This window comes from Saccopteryx leptura, chromosome 6, assembly GCF_036850995.1.
Source record: "Saccopteryx leptura isolate mSacLep1 chromosome 6, mSacLep1_pri_phased_curated, whole genome shotgun sequence".
Classification (NCBI taxonomy): domain Eukaryota; kingdom Metazoa; phylum Chordata; class Mammalia; order Chiroptera; family Emballonuridae; genus Saccopteryx; species Saccopteryx leptura.
The window spans coordinates 129,833,671-129,850,252 of NC_089508.1; the positions used below are offsets into that span (position 1 = coordinate 129,833,671).

The 16,582-nt window shown below is 43.6% G+C and overlaps 1 protein-coding gene across 6 annotated transcripts in view; it reads right to left on the reverse strand.

Annotated features, from left to right (window-relative positions):
• Positions 1-4,515: 4,515 nt before the first annotated feature.
• HMG20A (high mobility group 20A) overlaps positions 4,516-16,582 on the reverse strand; it is a 99,234-nt gene continuing 87,167 nt past the window's right edge. For 4 of the 6 annotated variants that reach the window (XM_066341761.1, XM_066341758.1, XM_066341759.1 and 1 more), the window contains 4 exons: positions 11,299-11,374; positions 10,112-10,327; positions 9,364-9,506; positions 4,516-6,865 (listed from right to left, as the gene is read on the reverse strand). In XM_066341761.1, the coding sequence (XP_066197858.1) occupies positions 9,370-9,506; positions 10,112-10,327; positions 11,299-11,374 (429 nt within the window). In that variant the 3' untranslated portion in view covers positions 4,516-6,865; positions 9,364-9,369. The remainder of the gene's footprint in view (positions 6,866-9,363; positions 9,507-10,111; positions 10,328-11,298; positions 11,375-16,582) is intronic. The other 2 variants (XM_066341757.1, XM_066341756.1) reach the window with 2 other exon arrangements.

Here is a 16,582-nt window from a genome sequence, read left to right on the forward strand (position 1 = left end):
GAAATACCAGAACCCATTCCTGCCTCAAGACCTCACAGGGCCACATCCTCCCCAACAAGTGGGTCTTTCTTAAAGGACTTTTCCAGAGACAACATTCTTTTCCTGGTTTGTGTCATGTCATCCTGTCTCATCAGCCAGCTGGGCTGACTACTTAGGTCACTGGCATAGTCTCCTCTTCTCCAGCAGGACAAAAGAGCTCCATGGGTAGAGGGACCTAGAGTATCTCCCTTCTTATACCAGGCATCCAACAGCTGCTGGTTAGGTCTGACTCTAGCTCTCGGACCCACCATCTGGGCTGCTCCTTTAACTCTCGTCAGTCTCATTATCTGTAAAGCAGTGTGGCTACAGCAGGATGTGAAGTCAGAACTGAGTGTAAATCCTTTCTTTGCCGCTTCCCAATTGTGTAACTGTGCACCTTTGAATCTTAATTTACTTCCAGTAAAATGGGTATAACAGACCTACTCTATAAGCCTGTGAGAGGAATTGAGTGACTAATTTATATAAAAAGCAGAGAAGAGTGTTTGGCCTGTACGTACATCTAACTATTCTCTTTTCTAAGTCTTCCATAGCTTTTAACAGCTAATATTTAGTTGTCTATTCTATGCCACTAACCTGAATAATAGATTAACTACTTTAGTCCATATAAAACCTCTATACAGTAGAAACTATACATATTCCTGTCACTGATGGGAAAGCTGAGCCAGAGTGGTTTGGGCAGCTTGCCTAAGGTCACAAAAGCAGAAAGCTGCAGAAGCCCAACCTTGAACCCAGAAGTTCTGTCCACTTCAGAGGCTGTGAAATGGTAGGTCTTCACTTTGACCCTACAGTAAGAAATCCATTTTACATTGTAAACAGCACATGTGTATGAACTAAAGTGGAAACAAAAGTTTTATAATTTAATATTCATCCTTATTAGATATATTCTGACAGTTTGTCTTCAATTAAAAAATTTTTTTGACCACATTACTGATTTCAAATTAAGTAAAAAAGCACACTCTGAAAAACCATTTATCTAAGTTATAATTAATCCAACAACTCTTACCTGCCAGCTACCTCAACTTTACTAGGAAAACTCTTAATGGTTATCAGTCTAGAAGACGTTGACATTTCATTTAAATTTAAGATACAGTCCTTGTGAGTTAAGATGCCAATCCCCTAAAAGTCTGATCTATTCCCCATTGCAAACCCTCTTGCAATTTTGAAAAACCTTTATGTTCAAGCAATTCTTTCACTTCCTAAAAATTATTTACCTCTATTCAAGCTCTTGATACAAGGTGCTCTGTGTTGGAACTATTTATGCACATCTGTGTCTCCCACTAGACTGTCACACCCCAGGGACAGAACCATATTTTATAGACACATTCATAGTTCCAAACAGTAAACTGAACCAGAGAACACAGGAGCTGGTGATAAAAGACTCTGGCTTCCAAGTGTCAAGTGGGGTATCTGAGACATAAACGTGACTACAGTACTGTCTCACATATTCTCACCTGAACATTTAAAGCATCTTGCCGCTGATCACTGTAGCAGGTGGTTTGCAAAAACCCTCCTATGTGGACAATCTGCATTTGCCCTGCCCTTATTTCCCATTGCCCAGGAAAGGTTTCTAGGGCTCCTCCTTTCCGCATTTTTCCAGGATAAGACAATTTTCATTCCTACCTCTGACAGAAGTTCCTGCCCGTGGGCAGACAATTCAGTAAAACTGGATTGGAATGGTTTCTGGACAAGTAAATGTGCATGAACACTTCCTCCTGATCTTCACTCTCAATCCTGATCACTGTGGGCACTCATGTGAGCTAAGGCTTATTTCTGTAGATAAGGTAAAAAAAAAGTGTATTTTTGAGGGTAGATCATGTCTCAAAAGGTAAATAAATAAAATAAAGAAAAGCCCTTGACTTGGAACTCTTGGTTGCAAAGCAGGAAATTCTTTCAAAGGGCTCAGAATTGCTCTGTGCTTCTCTGCCAAGCAACCCTTCAATGTCCCCACCCTTAGGAGAAGATGATCCTGGTGGTGTTTTAAGCTAACAAATGCCAAGCAGTTAGAAAACAAGAACAAACAACTGGAAGAAACATTACCACCTGTTTATGCTGACTTCCACTAAAAAAGACTAGCCACCAGCTGTTGAGGGGTTGGAAAGAAGCTAAGGTGGGGCCAGGAAATGCTGACTCAGACTGAAGCCAGTTTTCAGCTGTCTGCGGGAAAAGAGTGCCAAAGAAGTACACGATCATTTCCAAATGGCCAAGAGGCAAAGGTGAGAACATGCTTCCTGTTCATGAGCATAGCTCGCCTTTCCTCAGAGATGCACAGAGTTGCAGATGCTGTCGTGAATTGAGCTGGCAACTGCCTGCTCTAGAGTCATCTTCTTCTTTATTGACTAAAACCTGCCCATTACTGGGGGCATCAATGTCCAAGAAAAGAAGACATCTCTCGGCCTCTGTGACAGCTAGCTGCTGTCAAGTGACCGAGTTCCGAAAGTGCTGACCACGTTTTCCAGGAAGACTCCTGTATCTGCTGACTCAGCCTGGGCTGCCCTTTGTCCACTTCTACACGCTGCTGGGAATCTCAAGTGATGCTTGGTGGCTCAGCAGCTATTTTGGACAAGGAGGTGACCTTGAGAACGGGACCACACTGTGGTGCAGAGGAGCTCTATACTGGTCTTGGACTGCCTACCTTTGGAATGCTTTTCTGAGAGATATTGCTTGTTTAACTGCTGATCTGGGTTTCTGTTAAATTGTAGTCAAGCCCAGCCCTGATTCACCTCAATGGTTTTTGACATTTACATACAAGGACTTCATATCCTCCAAGGTATGGTCAATTCTGTATATCATCAGCTGTGACAATCACTGGGGCATGTGTTATGTCAGAAGAGGAAACTGGGGCTGGAACCAAGCAAGTCTTGCCCAAGGCCACAGAGTTGGCTGCTGGGACAGCAGCAGGCTCTGAAAGCCAGGTTACCTCACCCCTAGAATTTCAAAAGCATGGTGGCAACAGGGGGCAAATTTCCTTTAAAGGTTATTTTGTCTGGTTAAGCAGTGGTTATTTTTTATATATAGTTTTTTTTTAATGGGGAGGGAGAGAGATGAGAAGCATCAACTTGTGGCACTTTAGTTGCTCAATGATTGCTTTCTTATACGTGCCCTGGCCGGGTGGACTCCAGCTGAGCCAGTGACCCCTTGCTCAAGCAAACGCCCTGGGGTTCAAGCCAGTGACCATGGAAGCCAGAGCCGTTTGGGCTCAAGCTGGCAAGCCTGTGTTCAAGCCAGATGAGCCTGTGCTCAAGCAGGCAACCTTGGAGTTTGAATGTGGGACCTTAGCGTCACAGGTCGACGCTCTATCCACTGTGCCACCACCAGTCCAGCAGTGGTTATTATTATTTTTTTTGTATTTTTCTGAAGCTAGAAACGGGGAGAGACAGTCAGACAGACTCCCGCATGCGCCTGACCGGGATCCACCCGGCACGTCCACCAGGGGGCGATGCTCTGCCCCTCCGGGGCGTCGCTTTGTCGCGACCAGAGCCACTCTAGCGCCTGGGGCAGAGGCCAAGGAGCCATCCCCAGCGCCTGGGCCATCTTTGCTCCAATGGAGCCTCGGCTGGGGGAGGTGAAGAGAGAGACAGAGAGGAAGGAGAGGGGGAGGGATGGAGAAGCAGATGGGAGCTTCTCCTGTGTGCCCTGGCCGGGAATCGAACCCGGGACTTCTGCATGCCAGGCCGATGCTCTACCACTGAGCCAACCGGCCAGGGCCAGCAGTGGTTATTTTTAATAGCAAGCATTTAAGGACAATTTACCTCTCTGTCAAAAGGAAGACTGAAGACTGTTTTATCAAGGGGATTGAAGTCACTGACTTTAAAAACAGTCTTCTTTCAAGTTGCATCCAGAATACTACCACTACACTGCAGTTAATTATAACTGCTTGTATTGTTATAACATACATGAAAATAACTCAATTCTCAAACAGACTAAGGCACATTTGGAATAAGCAACTAGAAAAATAAATGTTTGCTGTTTTAAAAGCACAACGGACTTGATAATTAATGTAGGTCTGACAAAGTCTTTAAGATGAAAAGGCAGAGGTAAATGCAGGTAAAACTGAATAGGGTGGATTCAACATAAGAGTTTTTTTTTTCTTTTTCTTTTTACAGAGACAGAGAGAGGGATAGATAGGGAGGGACAGACAGGAACAGAGAGAGATGAGAAGCATCAATCATTAGTTTTTCGTTGCCACACCTTAGTTGTTCATTGATTGCTTTCTCATATGTGCCTTGACTGCGGACCTTCAGCAGACTGAGTAACCCCTTGCTCGAGCCAGAGACCTTGGGTCCAAGCTGGTGGGTGAGCTTTTGCTCAAACCAGATGAGCCCTTGCTCAAACCAGATGAGCCCGTGCTCAAGCTGGCGACCTCGGGGTCTCGAACCTGGGTCCTCCACATCCCAGTTCGACGCTCTATCCACTGTGCCACCACATGGTCAGGCAACATAAGAGTTTTAATAAGACATGTCAAGCAAGCATATTGACTTCTTAAAACAAAGAAAATATAAAAGTTTAATTACAAAAACACTTGTACAGAAAACTTGGCATTTCAACTGTTCCAAACATATGTACATTTTTTTCTAAAATTGAATTTTGTTAGAAATAAAACACTTTGTCTCTCCTTGGCTGCCCCTTGTGTTTTAATAAAAAGTAATCTGTTAACACTGAATAGGCAACAACTTATTTCTTGAGAAGAACATATTAAGTGTGATAATATCTACAAGTTTATTGGAAAACATGAATCAAGTTTCATGTTAGCCAGCAACCTGGCTGCCACCTCCTGGCTGGGCACAGAGAGAAGAGGGCCACACAGACCTGCTGTCCGGGACCTGACAGTGTAGTATGCATACCAAGGTGTCAGGTGCTCTCTGTCCAGCTACTAGCATGTCAGGTGTTTTCAATCCCGGTCACAGGCGTCAGGTGTGCTCCGTCCCAGCCACTGGCGTGTCTCCTGGGAGAGCCAGAACTTCAAGATCAGTTGGCTCATTTTGTGGAGATGATTCAGACTGTAGGGTCTTTCAAGATGGTGTGCATTCCTGAATATGCAGATGTTTCAAGTCAATGTCAGGTGTCCTATCTGGAGTCAGGAGGAGGCTGGCCTATGGACAGTAATCACCCTTCCTGGTCACCAGCGCTCTCACCCAGCTGTACAGACTCGTACATGGAGAAGCAAGGAACTGTGAGGAGGAGGAGGGAAGAAACAGAAAGTGTCTGGCAGATGGCAGACACAATGCCCAGAACTAGAGTGGACACCCTCTGCTACAGACACTGTGTTCCAGGCTTGACTCAGCAGGTGAGGAGTCTGTGAGATGTGGCAGGACCATAGTGACGGTGACAGCACAAGAGGAAGATACAGAAAGCAGGTGACTTGGCTTGGTTTAGAGTGACAGATGACAATGGGGTCTTATTCTAAACAACTGCCAAGTGGTGATATGTTATCTTTAGTACATCATGGAAATTTGATGTGTGTTCATATATGACATATAAAAAGGCTATTTTTTGTTGTTCTTCTATTTCCCATGGCCTACAGAAGAAATCAGGTGAGGAGAGGCAGGGAAGGACAGGACAGTGCAGTAATGTGACGGGCTCTGGCTTGCACCTGACTGTGAGTGTGTTGGGAGGGGCTGCACATCCACCTGCTTCAGTGGCGTGGTGCCTGGACAATGAGCAGGCTTGGCAGGCCTGGCTTTGGTTCCAGCCTGTGCCACAGAGAACAAGACAAAACCGACCGTCAGGTGGGAATCAGAAGCCCTTCTTCCCTTCTGCTGATAAAAAAAAAAAAAGGCTTATGTACTGAGGGGGAGAAGGAAGGACGCCTGTCCCTCTGCAGAGTCTATAGCATACTGACAGAGGGAAGACAAAGACATGAGCATACCTCCGGGCCCTTTCATGTCAGCTCCAGACACTGCGTAACACTACCCCTGCCATCCACAACTCTGCATGCTCGAAACAGACAGGGTCAGTTTCACTTATGATAGGCTTTGGAGGTGGTTTTTTTTTTCAGTGCCAAATGAGAAACTACTTTTCCTGTTCTCTCCTATTTGCCAATGACCTTTTCCTCAGCAGAGAATGCTTCACAAGACACTGTCAGCAGATGGGAAGAGAAGAACCTTACTGGGCGGGCACGCAGGGCATGTGCAGGAGCAGAGCTTGGAACAGCAGGCAGTGCTGAGGAGGAGGAAGAACAGTGTGTTCTCCTCAGGGCAGCAGTCAGAAAGCCTCTGCGAGGGCTGGCGCCCACTGTGCACTGAGTGGGACAGGAAGCGGCCTCCCCAAGGTAGCCTGCCAGAAGCTCCTTTCTCTGGAGTGGCAGCAAGTCAGAGATGGGGGAAGATGGCCTGTGCAGTAAGACTCCTTCAGAACCCTGCTGAGCAACAGGCCCAGAGGTCAGAAATAGAGATGTGGAAATTAGTGGGGTGAAGGGAATACAGATAATGCCCAAAGGCATAGAAACAGTGACAGGAAGATAGAAAAACCAGGGTGTCTGCTAAAAGGGCCAAATCTGAAGCAGGACAATGAGAAGGCTTCCCTTTCTTCCTCTGCAGATGGTAGCAGAAATGCAGATATCCCTTCACATACAAGCAGACAACCAATGGAAACTGAAGACAGGAGCGTGGCGCCACATTTTCTAAGCTTCACAGGGATGATTCCACAGAAAGTTCACAAACGTGTTATTTTTGATGCTTCCTGGGGTGAAGGCATTTAACTCACAGCGGACAGTTTCTGCACAAGCAGAGTCCTCTATATTCCTCTGTCTCCATTCAGTTCAAATTTCCAGATGGCTTCTCATTCCTCACAAGTAAAACCACACACAAACATCCTGAAGCTCTACTACCTGTAGGAGAAAGGGGAGGGAGAGGGAGAGGGAGAAGAAAAGGGAGAGGGAGAGGGAGAGGTGGAGAAAGAGAGAGAAAGAGAAAGGGAGAGGGAGGAGGAAGGAGGGAGGGGAAGACAATGGGGATGTAGGAAAATTGTTCAGCTGAACACAGAAAAGCAACTATTGGGGACAAATCTGAGAGTGGAAAATTAGTATTCTACTTTGGTCCAAAGAATAGATGGCCAATCAAAATCAATTTTCTTCAAATACAAATCTAAGGATCTCTGCATGTGCAGGAATGTATTATGTGGGTATGATCAATAAATTTTGAATCACAGAAATTTTTTTTCAACCCTCAAACAGCCAAATAGTTATTATTTGGTTCGATTGAAATCAAGCAACATATGGCTTGTGATAGTTTATATAAAGTGTCACCTCTCCACATGAAGTCACCCTAAGGCTTCCTCCCAGAGCTGTTTTTTTCCAGGTACAAGCCAGCCACAAAGAAAATGCTGGCTGGGGTCATCCTTCCATTGCAAAACCAGATTTTACATTATTAGATTGTAATTATTTCTATTTACCTCCTATTTATCTGAAAGCCCTTATTCTAAACATTTTGGTGCTTCCCCCTTATCCCCACTCCCGTCTCCTCAGAGCAATGATTTTGGAACTCCACTGAACCCAAGTTTTGATATGTGTGCTCTTATTTGCACAGGTACAATATTTTCAGGCAAGACGTCACTTCTTTGGGGCTTAGTTTCTCCTTATGCAGAACACAGGAATTTCTAAAGGTCCCATCTACTGTGCTCCTGTAAAATGGGAGAGCATTAACTTCCCCTCACTCACTGGCTCCTGACAAGTGGGTGAGAACTGCCAAGCTCACGTCAGTCTGAAGACATTAGGCCTGGCTGTCTGTACGTATTTGTATAATGAGGCTAAGCTAGTATTGATCACAGTCTTAATAACTGTTTCATTTGACAGTTCTGAGGATCCAGGGAACTATCCAGTCTTAGTTTTGATGGATAGACTGTAAGAATCTATAGTAATAAAATTATTCACATTTTCAGGTATGATTTTTTTCAAGGGTAAAATATTTGTCACCTAGAATCAAGGATAATGGTAATATTCTAGGTTTTCAAAGACACTTCAGAAAGAAGATATTAGAGTTTATGTCCCTAAGATAGGTAAAGATTTAGACTATCTTATTGGCAAAATGCTCAAAACAGAAAATCGCTTTTGGCTTCAAACTTGCCTTGACTGCCCTGTGCTCACATGAGGTGACCCCATGTCACCCACCAGGCTTTGTGTTCTTCCAGTCTTCTACCCTGCTTCCCCGCTCTCTTCTCAGGCCCATGAGGGTGCTAACAACACTGTCTTACCGTCTCTTGTAAGCACCGTCCAGTCCATCTGATTGCTCATGAGAGAAATGGGAATCCTTTCTCCTCAGAGCAGGGTGGAGGCTAATGTGTAAGGGACTGCCTTGTGCTGGGACCCTCCAAGGGCACGGCTGACAAGGACAGAGACGACTGCTCTGCTCTCTGTGGCAGGCGCTGCCTCATTGGATAGGAATCATGGGTTTATCTATTCTCAGACACAGTACTTGAGGTGCAAACCATGCTAGAACATGCACTCGTTTATGAGTGTGTTCACACACCTGTAGACAAATAAGCAAGATTCAAAGCTGTGACTGGCTGTCCTCAAGAGCATATCCTGCTGCCCACTCTTGTTTTAGTATCCATATATGGTCACCACACCACATGGTCCCACCTTAGGTTTTCCAGTTTACATGTCTGTAGGTGCAGAACAATGTAATCAACAGACTAAAGGGCTGACACTTTTGTGGGATGGCACAGTAAAGGGCAGTTATCTCTAGGAATCTGAGTGAACAAATACCAGTTCTATTAAGAAGTGACATCCAATGACTTACCATTAGTACCACAATGCCGAAAGGGGCAAGTCCCTTCTGGAAATGTAACTCTGGTCTACTCTGAAAGGATGTAACACACACTACTAATAATTTGTTGAATATATTTTTAAAAAGCTAATTTTTTCTCTCCTCTTTTTGTTGCTTACTGAGTGTTTATTTTTTAACCCATTTAATTACGGCACTAACTGTTTTGATGTGAGGTTAGTCCCTATGAACATTTACCATCCAATAGCTACTCTGAGATTCAGGGTGAGTGAAAGCTCCTTTCTTGTGTAGGTTTCAAACACACATCTGCTGACTGCTGTCAATTATCATTCATGTTTCCATGGAAAAGGAAGCTTAAACATTAATTGACAGTTATATTGTTCTTGTATTTAAGTGATGTTTTAGGGGTGTTTTCCTCAAAGTTGCTCACTCACTCTTCAAATCTCTTTGGGAAACCGGCACTCAAGAATGCAGTGGGTAAGTGACAAAGCTAGACAGAGGCCTAACACAGGACCCTGCATGTCCATCGCCTGGGTACTGGCCCCATGGGAGATGCTGCTCTGGTCTGTGTATGGCCTGTAGGGTCACAGCAGCGAGCACTCACCACTCCTTAACGGTCGAGCCTGCTCACAACTTCTCTAACGGTCGCTATAAAGTTTTCGTTGTCTTGGGGGTTAGCTAGAATAATGCTGTGTAGTCTGTTCATGTACGAGTCGATGGTGTCCAGTGTGGGCGTCTCCCCACTTCCTGAAGTGAGAGAAGAAGAAAGATTGAGACTTCCCATTTAACTGACCATAACACAGTTAAGTGATTCCACAGCAAATGATACTATGCCTCTAACATGATCTGCTCCTCAGACAAGATTTTAATTTCAGGAGAATTTTTTAGAACTCAAAGAAATGAAATCTACATGCTCTAAATAAATAGATGGGTATATATAATTGCTGTATAGTGTATGATTAGCTGCATATCACAAAAGGCTAGAGACTCTCCCAGTTTTCTTTTGACTTACCGCAACATGGAAGAATACATATGAAATACTAGTGTTTCTTCCTCCTTTCCCTTAAAACAAAATTGCGAAGTAAACAAATATACCTAAGGAAAGTGCTCTAAATCAGGGTTTAGTACTCAAGTTTCCACTGTTCTGAATATCAAATTAAGCCAAGTAGAAAGTTAAAGATCTATATTATAGCCAATACTAAGATGCTATTACATGACCCACAGAACAACTTGAGGGAAAACCCCCATAATTTACTGATTTTTCCTCTTTAGGGGAGACTTGAGCCTTAGCACACCAATGCCATCAGCAGCAGCCCCTGCTTTCTGGGGCACACAGGTGAGGGTGGCATTACCAGGCAGGGGCATGCTGGCGAAGCTGCTGGTCAGCACCTGCCGCAGGGTCTCCAGGTGCTGCTGCAGGATGGTGTTGCGGCTCCGCTCCTGGATTACGTCCACCTCCAGCTTCTCCACTGCTGTGCGCATGCTCTCCACATGCTTCTGCAGGGCCGCGTTCCTCTCTTCAAACTCCATGTTGGATTTACGAAGCTGGCGGAGCTCTGCCTCCCGAGCTGTGGACACCCCCAGACACACACAGGACACGTGTGTATAACCAGTCGTCTCTGAGGAGCCTCCAGGCACACAAAGGACATGTGGGGTGCCAGGCGTCTCTGAGGAGCCTCCAGGCACACAAAGGACATGTGGGGTGCCAGGCGTCTCGGAGGAGCCTCCAGGCACACAAAGGACACGTGGGGTGCCAGGCGTCTCTGAGGAGCCTCCCAGACACACACAGCATGAGGAGTGCTAGGCATCTCTGTGGAGATCTCCAGACACACAGAACACGAGGAACGTTGGGCATCTGAGGGGCCCCCAGACACACACAGGACATGTGGGGCACCAGGCATCTCTGAGCCCTGATGACTTTCCCAAGGACACTCTGGTGAGCTCCCTCTAATAAGCCTGCCCAGCACATTTCCCTGTTCTCATTATGGTCTCCAGATAGCAATTTCAGCAATGAAAATGCCAAACTACCCAGAGCTAATTAATTCCTAAAACTGGACATATTACACACTTAAGTTTGTAAGGAACACTTGCAATTCCCCACATTACTGGGTTTTTTTTTTTTTTTTTTTTTTATCAAACTGTGCAATGAAAAGCGTGAAGGGTTTCACAGGGGACATTGTGGGAACGGGCAAGCACAGCTCTGGGTCTCCATCTTTACTACAGGGAGGTCAAACTTTGCTCTTACTTATCTGTACCTGGGACACTGTATAAAAGCTTTCATTTGTATAAAGGGCTCCAGGCTGAAAATCTGAGAGCATTGGAATCAGTGATGCACGTTTGTTTGCTCTGACCCAGAGACTTAAGCAGTGCTGACAATGTGGGCCTAATTCCCCATTGGCCTTAGAGGAACTCCGTCTACTAGAGAGTGAAGCACAGTAGCTTTCCTTCCTGGCCAGCCCAGGGTCTGAGCAGTGGAATCCTCTTGACATACTACACCCTGTCACCGGCCCGGGGAACATGGATGATGCTGCACAATCACCTTTGCTGTGGTTCAGGAACTCCTCTGTAAATATGGGGATGTCAAACACAGAGCGCTCCTTCACCTCCGCTTCCTTCTGTGGAACAGAACAGCTCTGTCAAGACGACAGGGTATGTGAATACTGTGTGTTCCCCTCTTCCCATGAACATCAAAATTACAACTAAACTACCGAACAACCCCTAAAGTCTAGCTGAACAAAAGTCTTCTAACTAGGGTGTGCAGAAGAACCCACATCAAACCTAGTAAAGGGCAAACAAGGAGAACAGGTAGGTCCCACACCCAAACATGGTGGGTAAGAACTGGGAGGGATATCTTGGCTTTGGAGGACTCTCCTGTGGATCGAGGCCCCTGGCCCGGGTCTCCAGGGCTGGGAAGACAAGTCCCCATTACTTTTGGCTGTGAAAACCAGCACACACTGCAGCTGAGTGAGATACAAGTCCCCATTACTTCTGGCTGTGAAAACCAGCACACACTGCAGCTGAGTGAGATACAGGCTGCTGGAGTGCCTGGCAGCTCCTCTAAAGAGTCTGTGCATGGACTTAGACTCACTTGCTTAGCTCCAGAAGCTTAAAAAGTGCCAGGGACATAAGGGGTGGAACTGAAGTGTCTGGTACCAAAGTGAGGGTTGGGGGAGCAGCTTTCTCCCAGGCAGGCACCAAATCTGAGTCTCCATCAAACTCAGTCCACCCTACCCTAGGGATTTCCTGAGAACCTATAACACCAACACTTACATCAGGCGTGAATCCATTACAGTGGGTAGGTATTCCTCACATGTGGCTGGTCTTGATCAGTACTGTGGACTTCCCTAAAATTATTTGAAATGTCCAAAACCCCAAATAAGCAGTGGCTGGGCTTGGCATGTTCTCTACTTATACTAAGTAGCTCTAAGTCTGGCACTAGTGGCAATCAGTCTCAGTTTATAGTGTGACTTCTCCCAGGCACCTCCAAGTCCAGCACAGGCAGCTACCAACCTCAGGATCACTTTGTAGCTCCCACCAGGTGGCTCTAGGCTGGGCACAGGGAGCAGGTCACCTGGAACTGCATTGGAGTCCCTCCCAGAACCAACACACCTGGTGGCTGGTACCAGACTATATGAGAGCACCCATTTTGCCCTCAACCCTGCACAGCAGTTTGTCCACGGTAGTTAAGGCCTGTTCTCATAGCCAGTCAGGCTAAAGGTCAACCCAAACCACTGATGTGCTCAAATGCAACAAGAGGGCACACACAGCCCACACAAGAAACACCCCTGGAGCACCCAATCAGGTGAACAGGGAGACGACACCACTAGACTCTATAGGACACCTACTACATAAGGCCACCCTGCTAAAACTTGGAGATGAAGCCTCTTCCTAATGCACAGAATGAAACACACCAAGGCTGCCAAAATGAGGACATAAAGGAATACGTCCCAATCGAAAGAACAAAAAAACAATCTCTATAAAAACACTAAACAAATGTAGGAAAGCAATCTATCAGATACAGAATTCAAAACACTATTTATAAAGATACTCAGTGAGCTTTTATGGTAAGAGGAGAAGGAGGAGGAGGAAGAAATGATAATAAAAAATATGAAAAATAGCCCTGGCCAGGTAGCTCCAGTTAGTTAGAGCATCTTGATATACCAAGATTGTGGGTTTGATCTTTGGTCAGTGAACATACAAACATCAATGAATGACTACATAAATAAGTGGAAAAACAAACTCATCTCTCTAAAATCAATAAAAAATATGAATAATAAAATGGCAATAACTACATACCTATCAATAATTACTTTAAAAGCAACTGGATTAAATGCTTCAATTAACCCTTTAAGTAGTGAGTTTTTTTCATGCTCACTGACCCCCCCCCCCCCAGGAATTAGTTTTGTTTAAAAAAATAAAATTAGTTCCAGTTCCAGTTTTATTAACTTAAAATCATATTTTTTGATAACCAATTTATAGAAATAAGAAGAACATACATTTGCCTTTTTTTAATGTTGCCTTACACATCTTTAAAATAAAAATTTTTTGTTATGATTGTACTCTAGATCATTAGGAGGCTCAAGGATGTACATGAGTGTTCATACTACTCAAAGGGTTAAAAAACAAAGGGTGGCTGAATGGATAAGAAAACAAGACCCGTACACATGTTGCCTACAAGAGACCCAATTCAGACTGGAAGACATGCACAGGCTAAAAGTAAAAGGTAGTTCATGCAAATGAAAAAAGAACTTAAAGTAGCAATAAGTATATCAGACAAAACAGACTTATAAACAAAAGCTATAATAAGAGATAAAGAATGACATTTCATAATGATAATGGGATCAATCCAAAAGAGAAAATAAGTATTGTAAACACTTAAACCCCTAAATATATAAAGTAAATAGTGATGGACAGATAAAGAGAGAGCAACAGTAATACAATCATAGTAGAAGACTTTAACAACCCACTGCCATCAATATGAAATCATCCAGACAGGAAATCAACAAGGAAGCAGCAGCCTTAAATAACTGACCAAATATATTTAATTAATATTCTTAGAGCTTTTCACCCCAAATAGCAGAATATACATTCTTTTTAAGTGAATATGGAACATTTGTCATGGTAAACCACAAAACAAGTCTCTTTATTGAGTTAAATATGAGATCACGGAAGAAATCAAAAGATTTCTTAAGACAAATGAAAATAAAAACAATCAAAAATCTATAGGACATAGCCAAAGCAGCTCTAAGAGGGAAATTCATAACAACATAGGGCTACCTCAAAAACAAGAAAAATCTCAAACAATCTAATAACTAAGGGACTTAGAAAAGGAAAAACAAACATAGCCCAGTGAGTAGAAAAAAGGAAACAATGAAGATCAAAGATCAAAATGTAAATAAATGAAATAGTCTAAAACAGAAATACAAGAGATCAATGAAACCAAGACCTGGTTCTTAGAAAATATAAACAAAATTAATAAGTCTTTAACTGACTCATAAAGAAAAAAAGAGACAGGGACCAAATAAATGAAAGAAGAAATGACAACTGACACCACAGAAATACAATGGATTGTAAAGAAAATACTATGAACAATTTTATACCAACAAATTGAACAAGTGGAAAAAATGGGTAAATACCTAAAAATATACAATTTTCCAAGACTAAATCAAGAAAAAACTAGAAAATATGAACAGACTACAGTGACACCCTGAGATATGAGCAGACCAACATATGAAATTTCTTTTCTGTTTTAAGATACGATCTGCGACTGGGTCCATATTTTTGTTTGAGATCGGAGCGAAATTCTGAGATAAAAGTCGTGATTCAGGAAGCTGCCGCTAGTTGGCATGTTGGTGCACGGGTTCAGTATCAGCAGCACAACACTAGCATCTCGTTCTTTCTCACGTGTTACCCGCAGAATCAAGTCAAATCTCTTGCGCTGTACACGTTCTTGCATCATTTTTGCATTTTTTACTAACTTTTTTTGTGTGCTATCATGGGGCCGAAGAAAGTGAGTGTAAAGGACAGTGGTGAGAAGAAGAGAATGATGTTGATAGAAGTAAAGCAAGAAATAATAGAAAAACATGAACGTGGTGTATGAGTGATTGAACTGGCAAGGCTGTCTGACCGCAATATATCTACAATTTGTACCATCCTTAAACAAAAAGATGCCATCAAAAGCGCAAACCCAGCCAAAGGAACTACAATTCTGTCCCGATTAAGGACAAATATCCATGAAGAAATGGAGAAGCTTCTGCTGGTGTGGATGAAAGAGAAAGAGCTGGCAGGAGATACAGTGACGGAGACTGTAATATGCAAAAAGGCACATATTATTTACGGCAACTTGAAGAAGAAAGACCATCAACCTCAAAAGAGGCAGAAGATACGTTTAAGTCAAATCACGGCTGGTTTGAAATTTCAGGAAGAGATCTGGCATCCACTCGGTGGTGAGGCATCGTGAAGCTGCGAGTGCTGACGTTAAGGCAGCTGAGGAGAGTACATTGCACGTTTTGCTGCGCTTATCACAAAGGAAGGCTACATCCCCCAACAAGTGTTCAACTGTGACGAAACAGGATTGTTTTGGAAAAAAATGCCCCGGAGGACTTTCATCACCACAGAGGAGAAGCAGCTGCAGGCCATAAACCCATAAAGGACCGTCTGACCCTTGCATTGAGTGCAAATGCTAGCGGTGACTGTAAAGTCAAGCCACTGCTAGTGTATCATTCTGAAAATCCTTGAGCCTTTAAGACTCACAGGATTCTTAAAGAAAAACTGCAGGTTATATGGCTCACCAATGCTAGGGCATGGGTTATGCGGCAGTTTTTTATTGAATGGGTAAATCTCGTCTTTGGTCCTGCAGTGAAGAAATATCTTCAAGAAAATAAACTCCCAATGAAAGTATTACTAATCCTTGAAAATGCTCCAGCCCACCCACCTGGTCTTGAAGATGACATTCTCGATGAGTTCAAATTTGTGAAAGTCCTCTACCTCCCACCAACCACGACTTCAATCTTGCAACCTATGGATCAGCAGGTCATTTCCAACTTTAAAAAGCTTTACACAAAGCAGTTGTTCCGCCGCTGCTTTGAGGTGACTGAGAATACAAATCTAACCCTTCGCGAGTTTTGGAAAGATCACTACAACATCGTGATATGTTTATGCATTATTGACTTGGCAAGAGGTTACAAAAAAAAAAATTTGAACTCGGCATGGAAAAAGTTATGGCCTGATGATGTTGCAGACAGGGACTTCTAAGGATTCGAACCAGAGACCGAGACTGAGGTAGAAGCATTGGAAGAGATTGTGTCCCTTGGAAAGTCGATGGGTCTGGAGGTAGATGAGGGTGACATAAACGAGCTCGTCAAGGAACATGAGGAGGAACTCTCAACTGAGGAGTTGAGGAGCTACAGATGATGCAACATACGGACTTTCTGCAAGAGATTAGTAGTAAGGAGGAGGTAGAGTTGGAGGAAGTGATTTTTACAAGTGAAATTAAAGACATGCTGGCAATGTGGGAGAAGCTTTTAAGTTTCATTGAAAAGAAACACCCAGAAAAAGTTTCAACTGGTCATGCTTCAGCACTTCTGAATGACACTTGTTTGTCACATTTCTGTAACATTTTAAAGGGCAGGCAAAAGCAAACCTCTTTGGATAGATTTTTATTCAAAAGTCCTGCAAGTGAAAGTGCCGAAAGTGCAGCCAAAAGGGCAAAAACAGGTGATGATTAAATGAAAAAATACGTAATGTTAAGCTTAGGTTAAGTTTAAAGTTAAGAAAGTGCATTTTTTTACAATTAAGTTTTTGTGGTTTCATTTTAAGTAAAG